At 35.8% G+C, this 23,949-nt stretch overlaps 1 protein-coding gene across 2 annotated transcripts in view; it reads left to right on the plus strand.

Moving 5' to 3' along the window:
- Positions 1-1,026: 1,026 nt before the first annotated feature.
- The window catches only part of LOC103486049 (uncharacterized), a 47,655-nt gene continuing 24,732 nt past the window's right edge, over positions 1,027-23,949 (plus strand). Inside the window, exons 1-7 of one of the 2 annotated variants that reach the window (XM_008443864.2) lie at positions 1,027-1,266; positions 4,803-4,953; positions 10,357-10,454; positions 13,547-13,605; positions 13,715-13,806; positions 13,887-14,010; positions 16,826-16,912. In XM_008443864.2, coding sequence (XP_008442086.1) covers positions 1,206-1,266; positions 4,803-4,953; positions 10,357-10,454; positions 13,547-13,605; positions 13,715-13,806; positions 13,887-14,010; positions 16,826-16,912 — 672 coding nt within the window. In that variant the 5' untranslated portion in view covers positions 1,027-1,205. Of the gene's footprint in view, positions 1,267-4,802; positions 4,954-10,356; positions 10,455-13,546; positions 13,630-13,714; positions 13,807-13,886; positions 14,011-16,825; positions 16,913-23,949 lie in introns of both variants that reach the window. The other variant, XM_008443863.3, reaches the window with a different exon arrangement.

A 23,949-nucleotide genomic window follows, 5' to 3' on the forward strand; every position in this document is an offset into this window, starting at 1 on the left:
TTGGATTAAATTAAATATAAAATATTTAATTTAGAAATTAATTAATTAGAGAATTAATTAATAGTTTAGTTTAATTTGGTTTAATTAAATTTGATTTAATTAAATTAATTAAATTAAAACTATAGGTTATGCGAGAGATATTCATTTAAATATGATTTAAATGAAATATTAATTAAATATGATTTAATTAATTAATTATTTAATATAATTAATTAGTTATTTTAATATATATTAATTTAATATATATTTATTAAATTAATAAGTAACGTGGATGGTTTTCCCACGTTCCCATTTATTCTCTCTAACTTTCCTCTTCATCTCTTCTTCAGAATTAAAAAGAAAAAAACAACGTTCTGTGATTTTTTGTAAAAAAAAAAAAAGGATCATCGCATTCTCTCAACTTTTTCTCTCTAAAAAAAATTCCCTCAATCTAATTTTGGTTCCAATAAACCATTTCAATGAGAGAATAGGAAGATTTCCAAGTGGTGGTGCCCCAAGTTGGTCTTTGCTAGATTCAGAGTCGTCAACGAGAGTAAGTTTTTTTTCTATGTTTTTTCTTCGCAGCATGTTTAACATAAAAAATTTAGTTTTGTAATTTTTGCCAATGTATTGGTAATTTTAAGGTTTCAATTAAAATTGGGTCTCGTAATTCTTCTACTGAAAAGAGTTTTCATCCCTTCAATAATAATGTGTTTGGGGAAAATGTTAATATTGGTAATGTTATGGTAATATGTGTTTAAGGGAAAAAAATATAAAAGGTTGTGTTATGATAACATGTGTTTGGGAGAGGAATTAGGATAATAGTGTTATAATAATATGTGTTTGGGTGAAGGGTTATGATTGTAGTAATTTAAAAAATAATAATAAAATTTAAATTGAATTATTTGGATAGAATAATGTAGGATTCTAAGAAAGTAAAAAAAAAAAGATAAGATATGGTTATGACCCAATTTCCTAATCTTTTTCCTCATGAAACCCACCCTCGGAGTCAATATTGTGTTATTTGGAAAACGACCCCTCTACAAATAAAATAAATAAATGGAATTTAATAGGTGCGTCCACGTACGACGAAGTCATCGGCCGTTTACTCCACACCTTCCTCCGCACGCTTCACAATTTTCTCTTTGAGCTTTTGGGCGTTTGTATTTGTAAATATATTATTTCATTTCAAAATTCTCAGTCTTCTCCTTCTCCTACCGGCGGTTATGGCGGAAATTGGAGAGTGCTCTGCTTCAAATTCATCCTTGGAAAACTGGGCGAAGCTAAGTATGTTTCCTCTCCTACTTTCTTCCCATGTCCCTCCTCCCCGAGTTCTTCTCAGTCTATCTCTTGTTTGACTGATCCGATGGCTAATCCGTTTTGCATTAGTGGATTCTCTGTTTCATTTGCTTTTCCTCAGCATTTGAGAGTTGGGCATTTCTTTTTATTTATATATTTTTTTTGCTTTTTTTCCCAACAAAAATTTGTTACTATCCTGAAGAAGTTTTCTTCAGTTTGAAGTCTGGGTTGAAATTACTGGAGAAGCTAATGTCACCGAGGAAATGATTTTGGTGGAACGGGTGTTGAACTAGGTTTGACAATGATGGAAGTTCAATGCTTCATTTATATTTGATTTCATGAACTGTTAGCAGTATGATTTACTTAGTAGAAGGTAATTGTCTCACTAATATTTCTCTCGGTGTTTTAAATTCATTTTAGGGAAATAGTCAGACAGTATAGGAATTAAGGAATTACTATTTTGATGAAAGATATACAAGAGGAAGAGAACAAGGACGATTAGGAACCGTACTCCCCCACTTAGCTTAAACGATCACAGAAAGCAAGGGAAAATTTTACAAGAACATCCATGCAAAGAACACACCTAGCCGTCGAAAACGATTGAACGGCTCAAAGTTTATCTAACCTCTCTGAATATATAGCTCAAAATCTACATTTCTTCAATTCCAAGTTTCTCAAAATCTTTTTACTTTACCATTCCAAAGTGACCGGATAAAGCTTTTACGTTCTTCGAAGGATTCCCATACCCTTGAGGAAATGATTACTTTAAAGTTTGTCTCAATTTCTATGAACAAGGTAGTTGAAATACGATCTTGGATTTGCATGAATTAAACTTCATGATGGGTTGAAGATTATTCTTCAACATATTTGTCATTAAAATATATGTATTTATATTGGAAAAAAACAAGAAACACAAAATTTCACAAATTATTGAAAATTTCTAAAAGAGTACAAGAATTCAAAGGCTACAATGTGTAGACGTAGGAAAACAAAAGTTGGGAGTGGAAGAAAATTGCGAAATAGAAAGAGGGAAAGCTATAACTTGACCATACAAAAAAGCCTTTCAATTGTTTATTTTCATTTACAGATCTTAATATCAAGATTACACCTTTGGGATGATTTCCTTTCAAGAAGCCTTTCTTTCAATTTCCTATGTTGGGATTTTGGTTGCTACCACTTCTCTTATATAGCTATTTTTCTTCCTCTAATACCAAAAAAATGATGTAATCTAGCATCTAAGTGAATAATCTCGAAGAATACTCAATCAAACTGCTACTGTTATTCAAACAGTATTTCAATTACAAGAGATTACCCCTTTATTTTAGTTTGAATTTGTTATCTGTTAGTTCTCAATACTTAATCGGTCCCCCTTCTGCTAGTTGGGGTGTTTTGGGCTGGTTGTTTTTGTATGCCCGTGTTTTCTTTCACTTTTTTCTCAATGAAAGCAGGTTGTTTTATCAAAAAAAAAAAAAAAAAAAAAGGAAAAAAAAATATTAAAACTAAATTACAAGGATACCTAGTCATGCTACATCATACTTGTCTTGTGTGTCCCTGGATTGTGCATTTTCTTACTTTATTCTTTAGTTTTTTTTAGTGGACTCTATGAAAGAGGTATTTTTAAATTTATTGGAAAATTTGAAAATATTTATTACATACCTCTAGGTTCGTTATCATAATTGTTTAGCAATTCCTTGAGCATAAGCTAATAACTAAAAAGTTCAGAAATTTATTGTTTATGCCTTTTTAACCAAATACGAAGTTGAAAGGTTTTGTTGAGTTTAGGCTTACACGTGTGAGAGTGAACAAAGTTTAGGCTTACGTTTAGAGGCATTTACTTTCTTATAAATGAGAAAAATGAAAAAAAAAAAATAGTTTAATTAAAAGCTAGACCTTTCAATATGGAAGAAATCTTTATCCATTATTTATTTATTTATTATAAGAAACTGAATATCATTAAAAGGATAAGTAAATGTTTATATGAATCCACATGTTTTAATACCTACTTAGGTATGTTTATATAATTTCTTCAATTTTTTTTTTCTTTTTGAAATGAGATGGAAAATCTTCATTGACAAAATGAAAAATTACATATAAGATGTTTGCAAGAGCTAAGTATTTCTCGGCATACAATGGAAGAAGAGAAAGTACTGTGTGAGAGCCATAGTTAGAGGTATATTAGGACTATTGGGGTGGATCTTAATGCTCTATTTAATGATGAAGGCTTCTCTCCAAATAAAGTTCCCATGGATCTGCCAAAGGATTTGTTGCCAATGTTTGTGGAATTACTTTGGCTTAAATTAGCAGTTCAGCCCTCCCATTTTGTTAGGCCTCCAATATTATTCCAATTTAGTAAGAGAAAGCAGAAAGAGAAGTTGGAGAGAATGTTATTGATTCATGCAACTCATCTTTGGATGTTTTCGTTGCAGAAACTATGGCTGCCTAATATTTCTCAAGCCTATTCTCAGCCTAATATTTCTCAAGCCTATTCTAAGAGATTATCTTGTTCATCATGAATCATGTCATGGTCGAAAAAGGTGCTGGAATCTATTAGAGTGGCTTACAGGAGAAATATTTTGGTGAATACTTTTATACTTCTACACACTTTGGGGATGTGTTTTCAATTGGAACATTAATCTTTGTCTCTAAAGATTTAACATGGGTGTTGAGGTGTTGCAAAAGGAAGTACAACCTTCTGCTGATGCTGATATTTTGAAAGATTTTTTTGGGCCTCTTCTTGGTTTTGGACTACTTTGGCATGATAGCTTTGAGATAGCTGACTACATTTTCTTGCTAGTCTCTAGATTCGAATGTTTCCTTTTGTGAGAGTTCTTTCGTTATGCTTTGTATTCAGATCTCTTCGTTTTGGTTCTGTTTTAGCTTCATTTTTCTGTTGGATTTCACCTTTTTAGCTTGTTCTTTGTGATTGTTTGTTTTGGTCTTTTTTCCCTTGTTTTGGCTGAGATCTTCTTTGGGCAGTTTGTTTGGTAGTTTTTGTCTTTTCTTTTTTGATCTTAGTATAATTTTCTTGTACATTGAGCATTAGTCTCTTTTTCCATTATTAATATAGAGGTTTGTCTCCGTTTCAAAAAAAAAAAAAAAAATATTAGGACTATTGGTATGAATATGAGCAAGGGCATATTAGACTATTAGTAATAGCTAGTAAGTTGGTTAGGGCTTTTAGTTACAAATAGAGGGAGTGGGATCGGGAGGAAGGTGTGGAGGTTTTAGTAAAATTTCCAGTGGAGAATTTGGGAGAGAGTAGCCCTCTTGATATTGCACTTATATTTTAGTTTCTTCATTGATATTACAATTATATTTCTATCTTAGTATTTTTTATATTCTTTATTGTTCTTGAGTGTTCTTGTTAGGTGGTAACCCTACATACTCAAATGTTTATAATTTAATCGCAATTTTCTAATTAAAGAAATGAAAAAAACTACTGCATTATAAATTGGCATCATATGGAATATAAATTGGTATCATTTTTTGAAGTTAATTAGCTATCTTATTTTTATATTTTCCAGTTCCAACTGATAAAATGTATGTGGATATTGAGATAAACTCTGATGAGACGGTTATCTTCTCGGAGACAAAATCCACATCTGTTGAAAAACATGAATGGTGCAAAATCACAAGGAATTCTGATTTAAATACTGCCACTCTGCAGAATAGAAGGTAATATGCTGTACAACAAAGTAATTAGTGTTTGAGTCAAATGATTTCCTTATCCCCATAAATCAAAGCTCCAATAAGTTTTTGGTCCAGTCTTTTGAGATCTCATATAAAATTGTAAACCTTAGAAACAATTTCCACTTTTACTCTTATAGACTCTATTGGAGCTTTGGTATCAAAGTTTAGTAAACGAATATGATGAAGTTTCATGATTTTTCACTGATATAGCAGATTAGCTAGCCTGTGGTAAGATCATGGGAGTTGAGATGTAAATTTCACCCAGGATCTTGACTTTTAGCGTTAGGTAGAATGTTGATGAGAAAATTTTGTTTTCTCAATCTTGCTTTTTTTTTTTCAATGTTGTTGTCACAGTCACTGTTTCTTTTTTGAAAAGGAAACCAGCCTCTTTATTGATAATAATAATGTAGCTCAAGGTACAAAAGGTTTATACAAGGAGCTAAATAGAAAAGAGACCATAGGATCAGCAGGCGCATCCGAACATCTCAACTAGGTAGACACCCCCTTATCGCCCTCATTATATCCAACAAAAATAATACCCAAAGATACAAATTAAAGTCTGGCCAGAGTACAAACGACATGTGCTGTGGAGCCAAAACAAAAACTACAAACAACATGAAAAAAACAGCAGCAATACAAAAGAGTAAAACAATTCATCTTTCAGTGGTGGCTGCAGATCACGATTCATGAAGAAAATGGCTACTAATGATTTGGGAAAAGGAGTGCCTGCCAATTGAGACTGATTTCTTAGGTGGAGAATGCTTCAAAGTCTTTGTGGAGAGTGCACCAAGCTGCAACATTCCTACTAGCTATCTCAAAATGATCTAACCAATGCATTTCCTTGTCGTGGAAAATCCTTTGGTTTCATTCAAACCAAATTTCTGCGAGCACAACCTTTGATAAATTTGCTTAGATTAGCCTCAAATTTTTCTTTAAGATGGGCCTCAACAAAACTTGCTGTAAATTTAGGCTAAAAGAATCTCCAAAAGCCCAAACTACTAGAAAAGATGAGAACTTCCACCAACAATTTTCAGAGTAGGAACAAGTAAAAAACAGATGCGGTGAATCTTCTCCTTCTTGTTCAACTGTGGGCATATTGAGGGTGATAAGCAGTTGTTTAGTAACTTTCTTTGCATGATTGAAGCGCAATTCTGGAGTCAAAGATCATAACCCAAATGAGGATGTTTACTCTCCTTAGGCATTTAGATTTCCACAAAGCTTTATGTAGATCCTTGTCTGAGAAGAAACCGAGAGGAGTCTTGTGACAGATTTGACCGTGAAGTTTCCATGAGCTTCCAAAGACCATAACCTTCTATTAAGATTGTTTGTAACACTTTTAGTTGCCAGTTGAGTCATCAAGTCTTGAAAGTTCAGAATCTCGTTATCTTTGAGAAGCCTTCTGAAGATTATATTTGAGAAGCCTTCTGAAGATTATAGACCAAGAGTGCAATCCTAAGATTGCAAAGGGGAAGGTTATCAATCCACCCATCTGTCCAGAAAGTATGTCTTGAGCCATCACCATGTTTGAAAGAGGCCAAGGACTCCACCTTCCTCCAAACTCTTGAGATACTAATCCAAGGGCTTTTTAGGCTATAACCAGAATTACCAACCGTGTGCCAGCTAAATGGTTCTTTTCCATGGATGCTTCGGATAGCTTGCCTCTCTAAATAATCCTCTTCATTCATAAATATCTAGCCCCACTTGGCAAGAAGAGCCAAGGTGCTCCCAAACCCAAACCTCCATCATGTTGACACTGAATAACTTTAGCCCATTTAACTAGGTGGTTGATTTTGCTTCCCAAACGCCCCTCCTAGAAAAAATTCCCCATTAGTCTCTCCAAAGAGGATGCTACGTAGATACTCATTAAATCAGCTTTCAGGGAGGAACGGGGGGCTAATTCGGCTGGGTTTAGGCCAGAAAGTTCTGCTATACGGCACAATTTTTTCGAATATGGTTCCTTCCCTCCATTCTGTAGATACTCATTAAATCAGCTTCCAGTGAGGAATGGAGGGCTAATTCGGCTGGGTTTTAGGCCAGAAAGTTCTGCTTTTGATTTCTTTTAGCAATTCCTCTTCTTTCTTTTTGAGTTTCTCCTGTAGGTTTCCATTCCAGGTTTTTAAGGCAGTCTTTACTTTTCTCAATTTTCCAATAAGCACAAAACAAGCCCAACCAGTAATGCTTGCACTGTTCCAAGCTTCTTCAATAATTCTGTTGCACTCTGAGAAAGACAGCCAGCTATTACAAAATTTGAAAGGTGAGGGGCCCATGTAATTAACTTCCAATAAATCTAGCCTCTAAAAACAGCTTGGAGCTGCTGGAATAAGCTGATTGAAGAGAATGGGCATGATTTTCCTCGAGCAATTCGGGTATTTGGTCTTCAAAAATCTGGGCTTTTAAGGAACGATTTGCCAAAATCTTTGATTTTTCTTTTTCTGGATGAAGTACTTCGGAAAGAGCTTGAGGTAATGTGGGAAGATCTTAGCATATTTCTTCTTTTCAAATTTGCTCTGCAGCCTGACTTTGCTGAGGAATAAAGAGAAGAATGGGAAAGGGAAACTAAAGTTTAAGAGTTGAAAGGAGGAACATCCATTGAAAAGGGAACCACGCTGTCTTTATTTAGGAAAATATTAGCCATATTAATATGAGAGTTTAACTTCTTGTTCAAAGGATTGGAGGAGAGAGGATCACCAAAAGACGGGCTGCTGACTGGTTGAGGTGACTTTACAGCTGTAAAAGAAGGCATACCCAATATTTTCTCTTTTTTCATTATAAGCTCTTCTCCAACTTCCTTTGTCTTGTTCCTTCCGAAACTAAAAATCTTATTCTCTCTCCTCCTTAAGTGTGGTTCTTCAAATCCAACAGTGTTCACACTGCTTTCCTTAGAGTTTAAATTTAAATTCACCATTGCTTCAAGGGAGGTATTCGGCGCCGACGAGGCTAAATTCTGGTGAGCTCCCAGCTCCAAGGCTTCAAAAGGATTTCTTGTACGTGAAGGAGTTTTTTGGATTAATCTTTAGACATTTGAAGAATCAATCATCAACAACTCCATCTTTCAAAGCCTGGTTTAATCTCTGTAAGTCAAATGGGTTTGAAAAATCCTTAAATGGAGCCTGACTTTGTTGTGGAATAAAGAGAAGAACAGGAAAGGGAAACTAAAGTTGAAGGGTTGAAAGGAGGAACATCCATTGAAAAGGGAACCACGCTGTCTTTGTTTAGGAAAATATTAGCCATATTAATATGAGAGTTTAACTTCTTGTTCAAAGGATTGGAGGAGAGAGGATTACCAAAAGACGGGCTGCTGACTGGTTGAGGTGACTTTCCAGCTGTAAAAGAAAGCATACCCGATATTTTCTCTTTTTTCATTAAAAGCTCTTCTTCAACTTCCTTTGTCTTGTTCCTTCCGAAACTAAAAATCTTATTCTCTCTCCTCCTTAAGTGTCTTCAAATCCAACCGTGTTCACTCTGCTTTCCTTAGAGTCTAAATTTAAATTCACCATTGCTTCAAGGGAGGTATTCGGCGCCGACGAGGCTAAATTTTGGTGAGCTCCCTGCTCCAAGGCTTCAAAAGGATTTCTTATACGTGAAGGAATTTTTAGAATTAATCTTTAGACATTTGAAGAATCAATCATCAACAACTCCATCTTTCAAAGGCTGGTTTAATCTCTGCAAGTCAAATGGGTTTGAAAAATCCTCAAATGATTAACGACCCTTGATTAATGGAGAAGGCTCGATCTGTTCAAAATCACCTAAGTGTAGGAAAAAATTTCCTTGGTTGAAGTCCGTTATTTCTATTGTAGTTGGTACAAAACCACATTGGTTTCTTATGTCTTGAATCTTTGCTTCGGAAACATTTAGTAGGTTAAGCATTTCATAAGTGATTTTTCCAGATCTCCAAAATGATCTCCTATCATTTTGAACGTCTAATTGCTTCGATAATCAAGAGGGAGGGTTTTTATTTTAATCCATCCTCCATAGCCTTCAATAATTGATGGTCTGTTATGTTTGCTTTTGCTCCATTTTTCAAACTTTAAATGAAAAGGACCCCTTACTTGCCATAACTCTTCTTTTCCAATGAACTCTTTTAAAGAACTTTCAGCCAATTTAATCAAAGCGTTCTCTACAAACAATGGATTAATGATTAATTTTTATTGTAAAAGATCCTCCAAGGTTTTTCTAATTTTCTTCCAATCATCAAATGCAAATAATCTTGAAATAATCCATATATTATCGAAGTCTTCTTTTAAAACTTTCGGATTTTTAATCACCCAATGTTGAGTTGTACTTTGAATTACTAAGGTCAGAACAAAGGAAGAAGTGCTATGTTTTACCAATTCCTGAACAGAGGATCCATTAAGCATCATCTTTTCAGCATAACTTGCCCTTAGTGACTCGGAAGGAGGTTGCAAGGAGGTCTGGAGATGTTTTCTGTACCAAATCGAATAATCGTGCTTCATCAAGAAACTTCCTAATATTTTTGGAAAACATCTCCAACCCTGTCGAGAGACACCAGAACAATGTATGGATGAAGGATAGTTTTTTGTTCCTCTTCCAAGCCACATACCTGATAACCTAACCTACTTTTCACATAAATTTTAAGAGCCTTGTATTTCCAAAATCATCAAAACCGTTTTGAAGAAGAAAACCATTCTTAAAGTCATGCAAGAATTTTGAAATCTCCTTCAAGAAGCATTTGAGTTGAGTGTCTGATAATGTCAAGATCTTTCAAGCTTCCACGTCTTCTATACGGAAGGATTCTTTGTTGAATCAAATACAGTAAAGCGTCTTCGCTATTTTGCATCTTTCTACTTCCATTTTGACCCAAACCAAACTGCCACTTAAACAAGGAATAACAAGAACAATAGGCTCTAGGGGACTTACCGAAGAAGGATGAGAAACGTCGAAGGAGAAAAGGGGGGCCAGAGTGTGGTTAGGGACAAAAGGAAGGGAAGGAGGGGAGAGGAGAGGAGAGAGGAGAGAGAACTAAACTTTGAGCTAATCAAAAGCTATGTTTTCCATGTTAGTGACAACCATGATGACCATGTTAGCAGTTGCAATTGATAATTCTAAATTTTTCGACACAGGAGAGAAATTCATTAAAATTATTTCTTCTTTTCTTTGTTGGGCACATTGTTCTTCAATGTTTTCTCTGTTCCTTGACTTCTTTCTTTTCAATCAATCAATTTGTTTTTTGTTTACAAAAAAGCATATCTGAATGAAGAAGTCTTGGTCATCCTTAGTTATTGCCACTGAATTGTTACTAAATATTACCTATGGGATTTGAGATTGTGTAGTGATGTTTGAAATTATATTTCTTTAGCCTCCTTTTCTTTGTGTCTCTCTTCTTTTTTTCTTATAGTATATTTTATCTTTTTGTTTTGGGTGTTACAGTTCAAATGCTATCATTGTCGATGAGACTCTTGTTCAAAAGGATGAAACTACTTTCATCAGGTGTGGAAGCGAAATTGTTTCGGGTCCGGTTCGGGATGGTTAGTATTTCTTCAAACTCTTTCTTGTTTGTGAAAGAGAGTTTAACTTGGTGGATGATTTAGAATTATTCGGTTTCGCATTGTTGATATCATAGTATGGAAGTTTTCTCTAGTTTGTTATCTGTAAGTATATTATTTACCACAAAGAACCGGCCAATGACCCTAGAGCTCCAAAGCGTTCTATATTAAATCTTTCCATTTTAGATTCCTTCAATGGTGGCAGTAACAAAATTGCAGTGACGGAAATACTTCCTAAATTGCTCAGACCAGAATAATACCACAATCTTTGACCATGGACGCCAAGTCCTTCGGAAAATCTAAGGATTTTAGCTGGGAGGACCAACGGGCATCATCTAGTGGGACACAATCATCTTAAAAAAGAACGTTTAAATCCATCCCTTTTATCTCTGCAAAAGCCTTATGATCATCAAGACACCTCAAGCTCGTTGACCCTTCACTTCTAACACTGAAGGATGAGTCTATCTCCAAATCTGCTTGCTTCTTGGTGGAAACAACAGAATGACAAGGGGAGCCTCGTAATAACGTTACCTTTGTGTTAGGGTCCATGAAACTCGAGTAATTGAACAATTTTGGAGCAGGAGTATCGGTTACTAACCTGTTGGGAGAATCAGAGGTCTGGACTTTGGAACTACACACCTCCAAGAGGTCTGGGTTATCTTCAGAAGGGAAGGGCTTGAGTTTAAGTTTTTGGGGGATCGAAAAGAGGGGCTTTGAGAGAACATGCCCCAATTGGTTTAGACTTTAGGAGAGGAGTCCATGCGTTGTTAAACAACATCTTCTTTCGAATGAAATGTTTCAAACAAAATTCTGGGGAGTTGACTTTTTTTTTCCTTTACTCTGACTGAATCTGTTTAAATTGCTAGTTTTTGGAGAACTTTGGACTGCAGCATCTAATTGAGGTTCTTTGAAAGGGAGATCGTTGGGCTTCTGTTTTTTAAATGGGGAATCTAACTTAGTGTGGCCCACAAAACCAACAAGACAGTTGTTCTTACAGGTTTTACAGAATCCAATAGAGATGACTTTTTGAATTCCAGTGCAAGCAAGGAAGTTTAGGCCTGACTTCTTGCTTCTTTCGTCTTCTCTGGCACAGATGAGGGTTCTTGAAGGTGTTCCAGAATTGCAAATGAATTTCTTGCTATGTGAAGATGTGCAAAAGTTGATTTCGGGACATTTAAAATCGAGGGTAAAAAAGAGAGGTTTGAACCTTCATCTTGCAAGGCCTCTCTAATTCTTAATAAGTCAATAGAATTTTTAAAATCACTAACCATAATAGTACCAACGGTAAGAAAGGGAGGCTTCAAACATTCGAAATCACCAAAGTTTAAAAAAATGTTTCCCTTTTTAGGATCAGTAATCTGAATCGTGGAAGGTACAAAACCACAAAGATTCTGTTTAACTTGAATCCTAGCTTCATTGTAGTTGGTAAGATTTAAAGTGTCCATGACGATGCTTTCATGTCCCCCAAAATGATCCCGATAACCTCGAAGGTTCTCCTGCTCCAGTAATCCAAAGGGAGGTTCTTTATTTTAAGCCATCCTCCAGTCTTTCATGGTGAGCGGCCGACTATGTGTCGTGTTTATACCATCTTTCGAATTTTAGGTGAAAAGAGCCCATCGTCTACCATATCCCTTCATTACTGATGGGATCCTTTATCAAGCCTTGGTCTAAGACTAATGAGAACATTCTCTTCAAATAAAGGATTAATAACTATCTTTGCTTGGAAATAGTTCTCTAACATTTTTCCAATTTTCCTCCCATCGTCGAAGTTAAAGAGCTTAGTAACGATTCAGAGGTTTTCAAAATTGGTTGGAATAACTTTAGAATTCCTAATTACCCAATGCTTTTGCTTTTCGGTATTCAAACTTGAGAAAGGACAAGGGGAAACCTTTGCTACTTTTGTATCGGGCAACGCTACAGGACTACTGCAATCTCCTAAAGCTTTCTTTGTGACAGATGCATTGCACTTATTTTGTTTGACTTTATTTGTATAACTCAGGTTGCTTTCCATAATATTGGGAATGTGCTTCAAGTGATTTTTAGAAAACTATTTGACATGTTCCTCCCTAGAACAGAAATTTTCCCGTATATTTAGAAAGGATGGCCATCCTTGTTTGTTTTTCCCTGAGCACACCCTTATATTAGATTGCCCTCCTGATGAAGGCCAAAAGTCTCAGCTTAATAACCGGTCTTTGTTTTAAATTCGAAGCTTTAAATCTACCTCTATCCACTTCACCTAGCTTTTGAAAGAACTTGTCATCTGGCTCTCTTAGTAATTTTGAGACCGCCTTTAACAGCCATTCTAGATGAAATCCAGAGACAATATTCTACAAGCTTCCACATCTTCAGCGTGAATCTGATTTCCCTCTTTCCAAGTACAGTAATGAGACTCAAGGACTTTGCAGTTGACTACCTCCTTATTTGGATGAAAACACCAGCAGTCGGAAGTAAAGAGGAGAGAGGAGAGAGAGAACTTACCTTTTTTCCCTTGATGAAATTGTATTGTTTTGGACCATTTATATTTCCTCAATGTCATTTAATTTCTCAATTTTCGGATATGATGAGGACACTAAGGGGTATCAGCCTAGTTGAGATGTTCGGGTACGTCTATTGATCTTTAGTTTTTTAATTGCTCATTGTATAACCCTTTTGTACTTTGAGTTTTATCTCATTTTTTATAATAAATGAAATTCGTTTCCTTTTTTTTTTAAAAAAATATTAGGTTGTTATTTAATAGATGAGCTAAGTAAATAAATTGATATTTCTTAGGCTTTTTGACTTCTAACAACACTTGCCAATTCCTTTTGTATTTTTGTCAACTCTTTTTTATAAGAACTCTTGTTTAATTTAAGCCAATTGGAGAGTATCATATGCTTACCTTTGGTTTTGGCTTTGAATATTTTCAGGAATATTTTCTTATTCAAATTTTCTTATGGCAAAACACGAAAGCTAACTGCACAGATATTTTTTGTGGTTTTATTGAAAATGTAGAACTGCTTGTCTTATGGAGCTTTTCAATCGTAATTAAATGTAGAACTTCTTGTCTTATGGAGATTTTCGATCACAATTTCCAGGGCATTTGAGCTTTAAATTTGAAATGTCGTCAGACTCAAAATTATGCAAAGGCTTAAAGGTGATTGGTAATTGTCATGTTTTGGTAATTTCGTTATCTGAATGTGGTATTAGGTTATAACCATCCTTTTAGAAATACTCAATTTTAGGGGTTGTTTGAATTTGTTCAGATTTCTGTGGATGTTGAGCACGCAAAATGCAGTATTTGCTTAAACATTTGGCATGATGTTGTCACAGCCGCTCCTTGCTTCCACAACTTTTGGTGGGCCTGTTAATTTGTCTTTGGTTGGCTAGTTCGTCTTTCAATACAGTTGTTTTCCATTTAATTGTGTTGGTTTACAGCAACGGATGTTTCTCGGAGTGGTTAAAAAGATCCCAAGAGAAGCATACAAGTGTACTTTGTCCCCAATGTAGAGCAGCCGTGCAGTTTGTTGGAAGAAACCACTACTTGCTGAACATTGCGGAGGTAATATTGTACTTAAGCATCTTACTGAAGAAAACTGTTGATTGGTATGCAGGATTTTATGCAGTAGTATTTGCTGTAGTTAGAGTGAAATATGAAAAACTTCTTACTTCATTCTATACGATAGAATTTAATACATATAGGCACACATGGAAACCCTAAATAAAGACTAGTAAATTACAATAAAGGAAAAGAACACTAATAAGCTCATATAATTACATATTATATATTATACTCTTTTGAAACGGGAAAATATTTATTTATTAATTATTGATAATAATCTAAAGCCAAAGCTCAAAGTAAACGAGGGAAATACATTAGCCAAAGCTCAAAGTAAATAAGGATAAGTAGGTGCATCAGGACATCTCACTATATGAAGAACTTATTTCTCCATCTTTTTTCTAAAGTTGATGTTTCTACCTTATCTTCTGATGCATTTATTTGGGTTAAGCAACATGGGGTCTCCTTTCCTTCACAACCGTACAAACCAATCCAACCTTTCACCCTTATCCATAGTGATTTTTGGGGGCTGTCCAAGGTTACTACCTCTTTAGGGAAACGGTGGTTTATGACCTTAATTGATGACCATACCCGTCTTACCTGGGTCTTTCTCATCTTCGATTTTGAGACTTCTATTACACCGTAAAAACGCAGTTCAATGTGAAAATTGCAATTCTACGGGGTGACAGTGCACTTCTTTTGAATTAAATTCATTGCTGCAATTAAAAAAAAAAAAAAAAAAGCGGGGAACCCAATCGGCTCTTGGATGGTTGAACAGAAATGAACGGTTAAGACTTCCGGCTTCTCTTTGAGCAAGGTCTCAATTTTCCAGTTCGTAGGAACCAAGATTTACTGATTTGACAAATGGCATCTGGCAAATTGTGCATGCAACTTTTCTGCCAATAGGAATTCAAACTTACCACATAATGGCTCACTTTCAACCTCTTCATCCTTCAAAACTTGATTTAATCTAACAACATCAACTGGATTTGAAAAATTACAAACAAATAAATCACCTCCGACTTTACTTGGTGGAGTGACGGATGAGATATCACCAAAATTTAAGAAAATGCTTCATCTCTTCTTGTCATTGATTTCTATTATTTTGGCTTCTGATACATTTAAAAACTTTAAAGTTTCCATGTCTCTACCAAACCCCCAAAATAATCCCCAATAACTTCAAATGTTTGATTCTTCCAGTAGTTTAAAGGGAGGTTCTCAATCGAAATCCATCCACCATATCCCCTTGCATAAGAGATCTGCTATGTGCTAGCATATCCCACTTTTTGAGTTTTAGATGAAAGACGCCAAGTTCCTGCCATTTCCCAGGTTGTTCCACAAGTTCTTCTAATGATCCTTGAGATCAGTTAAACCATTCTCTCAAACAACAGGTTGACGATAACTCTCAATTAAAAGTATATTTGCAATGTTTCTTTAATCTCTACCCAATATTGAACTCAAAAGGATGAGTGACAACCCATAAAGTGTTAAAATCTCTTCTGACGACCTTTGAATTCTTGATAATCCACTGATGATGAATGCTCTGTTTTTTCAAATTCAAAACAGAGGATTCCTTTTCTGGCTGGCCCTTGTCCGCATAGCTATCCATCTTCTCTTCTTGTAGTCTGTTTGCACCTTCAAAATGACACATTTTCAGCTTGGTCTGTTCTGAATGCCACATTATGTAATCATGCTTTGATTTGAAGCTCTTCAACATATTGAGAAACATTTTCCATCCCTGTTTTTCCTCACCCGATAGAATATATATGAATGATCTTCCTCTAATATATATGAATGATCTTCCTCCTATTCGGGGCCAAAAATTGCATCTTAACACCCAACCTTTCTGTGATCTGAATCTTGAGACTTCTGTTATGCCATTATCTATTCTTTCTTTCTGGTAGAAATATTGATTTTCAGCCTCCATATCTTCAACTTGGAATAAATCATGCTCATGCCATATGCAGTACAGAGAGCAGCTTTCTACTTCCATTCCTTGCTTTCTTGTCAGAGAAACAAAAAACTGAAAATGCGGAGAGGAGAGAGAAGAGAGAACTTACCTACTTTAATTAATTTATCCCTCCCTTTGGAGTGAGGGAGATGTGGTGGATAATGAAACTCTACTGTGACAACAAAGCAGCGATTTCTCAAAACCCAGTCCAGCACGACCGTACAAAACATATATAGGTAGATCAACACTTCATTAAAGGGACTCTAGAGGAAGGAGTAGTTCGCATCCCTTTTGTTCCTTCCAAAGAGCAGACTGCAAATATTTTCACCAAGGGATTGTGTAAACCAATGTTTCAGGATCTTGTGAGCGAGTTAGAAATGCATGACATCTGCGCACCAACTTTAAGGGAGTGTAGAATTATGTATTGTAGATTTGGATGTGCCCATATTTAGTAATATCTTTTCTATCTAAATGTTTTAGGTATTTTGTTATTATTTAGGTTTCATTCCTAGATCGTAGCTAACCCAAATTTGTATCTTTAGAATGGCCATAGGGCACTTGGAAAGGAATAAGATTTTATTATTCTCAACCTTTAGGATCTTAGAGGAGGAGGGATTATTTTGGGGATTGTCTAAGTTCTCTCGAAAGGCTATTGAGATTGTAGTTTCGCATTTTATACAAGACAATTATTTTCTTGTTTCTCGTAACCAAGATCCTAACAAGCATCCAACATGGTAAATTTCTTAATTCCCCTTCATCAATTCGGCAGTTCTATAGACATTTTAATTCTTATTGTACCAAGTCTTTATTTATTTATTTATTTCCAGTTTCTATCTCATAACTGGTTGGCTTGCATGTTCTGTCTAGGATATATTGCAAGCTGATTCTTCCCTTAGACGTTCGGTTGAAGAAATTGCTACTTTGGATTCTTGTTCATTAATACAATCAAATCTGGTAAGTAATCTTATTTGTGGTCACACTTGTGCATTAATGTAATGGCAATGATAGGAATACTAATATCTTAATTGTTACTATTAGTTAGATATTATATAAATTTGCCGTCACCCATAAGTGCTTAAGCTTTTGAATCAATTGATAACTTTTTTTAAAAGGAAGCAAGTCTCTTCATTGAATTAATGAAATTGGTGATTTAAGATGGTACCAAAGCAAGTTGGTTCAAGAAGCTTTGTGTTCGAACCCCCAAATTGTTTCCTCCCTTATTAATATTTGTTTCCACTTGTTGGGCCTTTTTCATATTTCAAGCCCACAAGTGAGGAAGAATGTTAAATATTATTGTTAAACAGTAGAAAAAAGAACATAAGATCTACGTGGAAAACCTAGAACAAAATAGTCTCTTTTTATTATTTTAACACACAATGAAAGTGATAGAACACTTGTGTAGATGTTCTTTATTCAACTTGGTAAAAGATACTTAAGTACAAAGACAGATTGATAGATTATCAATCCTGGAAATAAGACACAGAAATACAACAAAACAACCAGAACATACCACTCTGTTCTCCTCCTCTCAAGGAAAAACAGCCCACTCATAAACTGAAAACTTCTTCCCCTCTCATAGACTCCTCTCCTTCCCTTTAAACTACCCCTTCCCTCCTAAATATCTATAAGACTCAAAACCAGTAAAAATAACAGTACTACCCTTAGAACTTCGTGTTTAACCAAGACTAAATAGTAAAACAGTCCCCGAGTTCAAGCCGAGATTCTCCCAAGCAATTGCATTATTCCACCCCGAGATTGTCCCGAGTTATTACATCAGAGCTACCCAATAACTTCCGACTTCTCTTTCTTTTTTCTCCTACTATATTATAGTATTATGGGAGGTCTAACAGAAACTTACAAAAGAAGACAACTTTATAGCTCTAACCAGCCCTAATAAAAAGGAAATAAACTTAGGGTAAAGTAAAATACTAAAATACCCTCGAAACTTAAACTACCAACAAAGCCTCTTATTTCCAACACTTCCCCTCATGTTGGTGCGTAGATGTCAATCAGACCCAACTTGCTAACACATGAGTCGGAACTTGGTCTGAGTAACCCTTTGGTGAGAACATTGGCAACTTGTTGACAAGATGGAATATACGGAATATAGATATTGCCATTGTCTAGTTTCTCTTTTACAAAGTGTCTATCAATCTCCACGTGTTGTTTTACCATGTTATACATTATTATTAGCTGTGCTTATAGTCGTTTTATTATCACAATAGAGCTTCATAGGTTCACTATCTTTGTGAAGATCAGGCAACTTTCTTCATCTAGATTTCTTCACGGATTCCCAAACTTATAGTTCTATACCCAGCTTCCATACTACTTCTAGCAACAACACTTTGCTTTCTATTTCTCCATGTAACTAGATTACCCCATACAAAGGTATAATACATAGAGGTAGAATTTGTGTCAATAATCGATCTTTCCCATTTAGAGTCAATACAAGCCTCAATGCATTTCAAGTTAGTTTTCCTGAACTCAGATCTTTACCTGCAGAGTTTTTAAAAAATCTCGCAATTTGATTCACAACTTCCATATGTTCTTCGTAGGTTGCCTGCATAAACTGACCAATAACACTGACAACATAGGAAATATCTAGTCTTGGTGAAATGAGTAAATCAGTTTTCTCACTTGATGTTGTTACCTCTCTTTATCAATAGGAATTTTGTCATCAAAATCTTTTAGTTTCATGTTGATTTCAATAGGAGTATCAGTAGGTCTACAGTAGGTCTACAGTAGGTCTACACTCAGTCATAATGTTTCATTTAACAGGTAAAGGTGTAATTTCCTTGTTAGACATAGATGTCTTCCCTTGATCTTACCACCTCCATTCCAAAGAACTACTTTCGATTCCCTAGATTTTTTTATCTCAAACTCGTTAGCTATTTTCTTTTGGTCTTACCAACATTTTTGGCATATATCACAAGGTATGGGGCATTTGAATTCCTCGTAATGCCTTTTGGTCTTACTATTGCCCCCACAACCTTCTGCACACTGATGAACCTTCCATAAATATCTCGACAAATTTGTCGTAGTTTACTTAGATGACATAGTAGTCTATAGCTCCACGATGGAAGAACACAAGAATCACATTTAGATGGTTTTTCAAAAATTGAAGGAAAACCAATTGTGTGTCAAGTGAGAGACGTGCTCCTTCGCTCAACAAAGTGAGAAAACAGTAGGTGGATAACGACAGAGGCGCAATGTCACTAACAATTTATCCAACAAGAGGGTCGTTACAAAAGCAAGTTGAAAAATAATAACACAAAAATTGATAACCTAATTTGGTGCAAAATCACCTATGTGTAAGGGAAGTGTGCTCGGTGGAATGAAACTTCACTATATAAAGAGTTAAGCAATTACAATGAAAGTACTTATCTGACAAACTCCCTCTTCAATGACTCGTATAACTTGCTCTTCAACGTTTCAACTTAGGCTTCCCTAAGTTTGAGCTCTCTTCACTTTCACAATACGCTTCTTCAAGCTTTGTATGAGATCCTCTCAATACAATAGGCTCAGGCTCCCCCTAAAAGTGAGATCCCCTCACCTTCTCTATATTTAGGCTCCCCCTAAATACTATATCAAAAGAGAAAAACCTCTCAATTACAACGACTACTAGGAAAACAAAGGATGCTCAATAACAATACATGAAGGTTAAGGCTTAGACAAACCTTAAACTCAAAACATCCAATGTACACTCACTTTTCTCATCAGGTGGCTAACCCTGAAAATGAAAAGAGTAACATATATATATGGCTAGCCTAGAGAATATTAATTTAGGAGAAAATAAATATTCCTTGCATGAGAAAAAGGCAAACAGAGACGGCTGGAGAAAGAGATCCATGAAATATGCAAAATAATCTTTCATATATGGAAAGAATATTTTGTTGAAGTTGTTGCTCGATGATCCCAAAGTTATTACTAGTGTCTTTGACATGTTGTCTAGCATGTTGCTCAAATTTTTAACCTTAATAAAATTAGCCAACCAAAGTAGTAACACAAAGAATAAACTTTTTGGGTCATGTGATAGAATGTGGGTGAATTGGTATGGAAGAAGGAAAGATTATGGCGATATGTGATTGGAAAATACCACTGACAGTCACAGTACTGTGCTCTTTCCTTGGATTAGCCAATTACTACAGGCAATTCATGAAGGGTTCCTAAAAGAGTAGGATTGCTGACCGAAGTGTTGAAGAAAGACACCCTTTTGAGTTGGACCCCAGAATGTCAAGCCGCCTTTGATGGTTTGAAACAAGCTATGATCAAGGGGTCAATCCTTGAGATTGCTGATGTAACTAGAAATTTTAAAGTCGAGGTTGATGCATCTGACTTAGCTCTAGGACGTGTTCTCCTTCAAAACGACCACCAACCCATCACATGTGAAGGTCGAAAGTTGAACATTGCAGAGAAAAGATATACAATTCCTAAAAGGAAATGCTTGTCATGGTTCATTGTTTGAGGGTTTGGTGATGGTGTTTGTTGGGAGACAGTAAAGACGATTAAGAGTGCCATTTTTCACTTCTTTAGTCAGCCGGAATTTACTTCAAAACATGCAAAATGGTAGAAATTCCTAGTTGAGTTTGACCTTGAATTTGAGCATAAGAAGGGAACAAGTAACCAAGTAGCTAATGCTTTGAGTCGGAAAAAAGCGAACATGCAGCCCTATGCATGTTAGCTCACATTCAGACAAGTAAGTTTGATGGATCAATGGAGACGACTTGCTAAAAGAGTTCCTGCAAAAGGATCCCTCTGCCCAAGCTATCATGAATTTAGTTGAAGCTGGTAAGACGAGACAATTTTGGATAGAAGGAGACTTCTTGGTGACCAAAGGAAATCGATTATATGTCCTTAGGGTGGGAGACTTGTGGAAAATGTTGTTACACGAATGTCATGACACCTTATGGGCTGGCCATCCAAGTTGGTGAAGAACTTATGTCATGCTAAACAAGGGATACTTCTGGCTGAATATGAGAGGTGATGTGATATAGTATACTAAGACCTGCTTAATTTGCCAACAAGATACTTTCGAAAAGGCAAAGATTTATAGGCTTCTTGAACCCCTACTAGTTCTGACAAGACCATGTGAAAGTGTATTTGTGGACATCATTACCCATCTGCTTAAGGTTGGTGACCACGAGGCAATCTTAGTCATCATCAACCAATTCTCGAAGCATGCCATGATGTAAGAAGATTAAAGGTTAATTGGGCAATTAGGTAATATTCTAGGTTAATTCCTTTTTTTACCCCATTTGTAATTGAACTCTATAAATAAGGAGTCTTCTCCTTTTGTACGAAACACATTATTTATTCTAATGAAAGATCCACAATCTTGGTTCTTGAACGATTTCTCCTTGAGGTTACTTAGGCTACTTGTCACCTTCATCCCTACACTCAAGCTCTGTTTTGCTAAGCTGACAGCTCACTTATTCTTCAAACATGGAGTAAAGTTATGGGGAATTCCGACAAGCATCGTTGGCGGAAGAGATGACAGATTCAAACTACCACCCTCAAACCGATGGCCAGACAAAAAGATTCAACTGCATGCTTGAAGAATATTTACGTCATTTTGTTGATGCCAAGCAGAAAAATTAGGTCTAGTTGTTAAATGTGGCCCAATTCTATTTCAATGCCTAAACGAGTTCGCCAATGGGGAAAAGTCCATTTGAAGATGCAAGTGGGAGGCAACCATTACTACCTCATATCATTAACCGTCCCTATACAGGGAAGATTCCTCATGCAAACAACTTTACCAAAGAGTGGAAACAAACCAGAGATTGTTTGAGCATACTTAGAGAAAGCCTTTAAATATTATGAAGGAATGGGCAAACAAAAGGCGTCGCGCACTTGGTTTCGTATGGGAGACCAAGTCCTCATTAAATTGAGACTCAAACAGATTCGCTTGTGAGGCTACAAAGATCAACGTCATTAGAAAATACGAGGGTCTTGTAGAAGTTCTAAAGAAGGTTGGAAATACCTCATACAAGGTGGCATTACCCACGTGGATGATCATCGACCTACAACAGAAGGATTTAAGGAAGCTGAAGAGATCCTTGCTGACAAGATCAGAAAGCGTAGAAAACACCGGGACGATTCATGAATTTCTAGTCAAGTGGAAGAACCTCCCTGCTAAAGAGACAAGCTGGGAATGTGCCGAAGACTTAACAGAATGGAACCACGAGATTGAGGGGTTCAAGCTTCGCTAGTCAACGAGGACGTTAATGTTTTGGGGGAGAATGTATTGGGCATGCTCATCCAGGGTGAATGTACCTACGGCCGCTAGCCCAAACCATCCTCAACCACATTATATATATGCCACATATTTAGTTTAGTAAGTTTGTTCATTTTTATGTTGTTTATCATGTAAGTGATCGCTCACACTTTTGCATGTGCTAGCCTGTCACATTTAAAATTGTTTAAAATGTACTATAAGGGAGTCTCACCAGTCATATCCTTGACTAAGCCTTGTTGTACTCTTTGCAAACTAAGCTTTCTTGCAATTGACAATCTTCGATGCTTTCTTTAATGATGTTTACTAAGTTTTTCTCTCTCATGTTTTATCAAACCATTTGCTCTCAAAACCTGAAGTGAGGCTACATCACGACTTGTGAGTTTCGTATGGTTGACCTACTTGCCTGAGTAGGTAAGTAGGGCACTATCATCCGTCCCATATTAGGAAGGTTGTGATTGTGACACTCAGCTACCACCTTCCATCAAGAAGTCTTCCTCTTCGGTGCTTCCTTCATAGAAATTCAACTACTCAACTTTTAATCCTAATCCGGGCGCTAAATTTCTAAAAGGTGCACCTATTTCTCCTTCGTCTTCATGCAGGAAAAAAGAAAAAATTATTCTTCTGAAGTCAGTTTTCCATTCAGCATAAGTAGTGAGGATTTTGTTGGCACCAAGGAAGTTCTAGTTCAAGAGTCACCTGAACAATTTGGCAATTTTGTAGAAGATTTTATTGCCCTCTTTCATGAGGATGAGGAAGAGTTTGTCTTCAAAAGTGGAGAAAGTTTTCTAATAAAACCCCTTTGCCCCATTCTGAAATTCCAGCACCCAAGATCCATTATTGAAGAATGCAAATTAATTTTGACCTGACAGTTCTTATACTTCTCTCGGATTTTATTAGACTAAAATTGTGTTTTTTAGTTTAAAGTTGATCGAGAGATTGCAAGACAACTTCAACCTCTGAAATTTCATTCATGCCTTGTCGTTCCCCTCTTGGAAGATTAGCAGTTTCTCGGCCTGCGACAGTTGGATTTGGTTGTTTTGGTTTTTGTTTGTTCTCTTGAGTTGTTATGCACTGTTTTTTGGGTGTTGGTTCCGGTTGGTTTATTTTCCCCTTTGTATTAGATTGTTCTTTTTCCCTTTGGTTTAGCTGTGTTTGGGTTTTGTTCCTTTTTGTTCCTTATTATCTCTTTGTAAGTTGTTTCATTTCTTTGTACTTTGAGCTTTAGTCTCACTCATTAGATCAATGAAGAGGCTTGTTTCCGTTAAAAAAAAAATTCTAACTAAAAGAGTGTGAAGGTTTTGGAGGATGAAATGGAATACATAGAAAATTCTAGCCCTGTATAGAAAGAAAATGATAAGGAAAGTACTCTTTTGGTTATTTATGTGGGAGTTCAAATGATAGGGATCTCTCGAACTAACTTAGGTTCTATAAGCTGTTAAGAAAACAATATGGAATGCTACACCAGTTGATTTAAATGATCGTAATTAGAATAGAGTTCCTTCTTCCTTCCTTGAATCTTCTTCAGTAAATTCTTTTAAAATTTGGCTTCTGAAGATGCAGATTGTTTCCTCTCTAGTCCTTCACTTTTGGTGCGTGGTATAAATTTCTTCAAGCTGTCAGTGTCAACATCTCCCACTTTTGATTGGAGAGAAAGGTTACTTTAATCTAAATTCCTCATGATTATTTTGATTACAAAATTTAGATGAAGCTAATGTCTAGGTAATGTATTTTAATGCTTGCTTTGAATGTGGGCATT

This window comes from Cucumis melo, chromosome 8 (genome assembly GCF_025177605.1).
Source record: "Cucumis melo cultivar AY chromosome 8, USDA_Cmelo_AY_1.0, whole genome shotgun sequence".
Lineage (NCBI taxonomy): Eukaryota > Viridiplantae > Streptophyta > Magnoliopsida > Cucurbitales > Cucurbitaceae > Cucumis > Cucumis melo.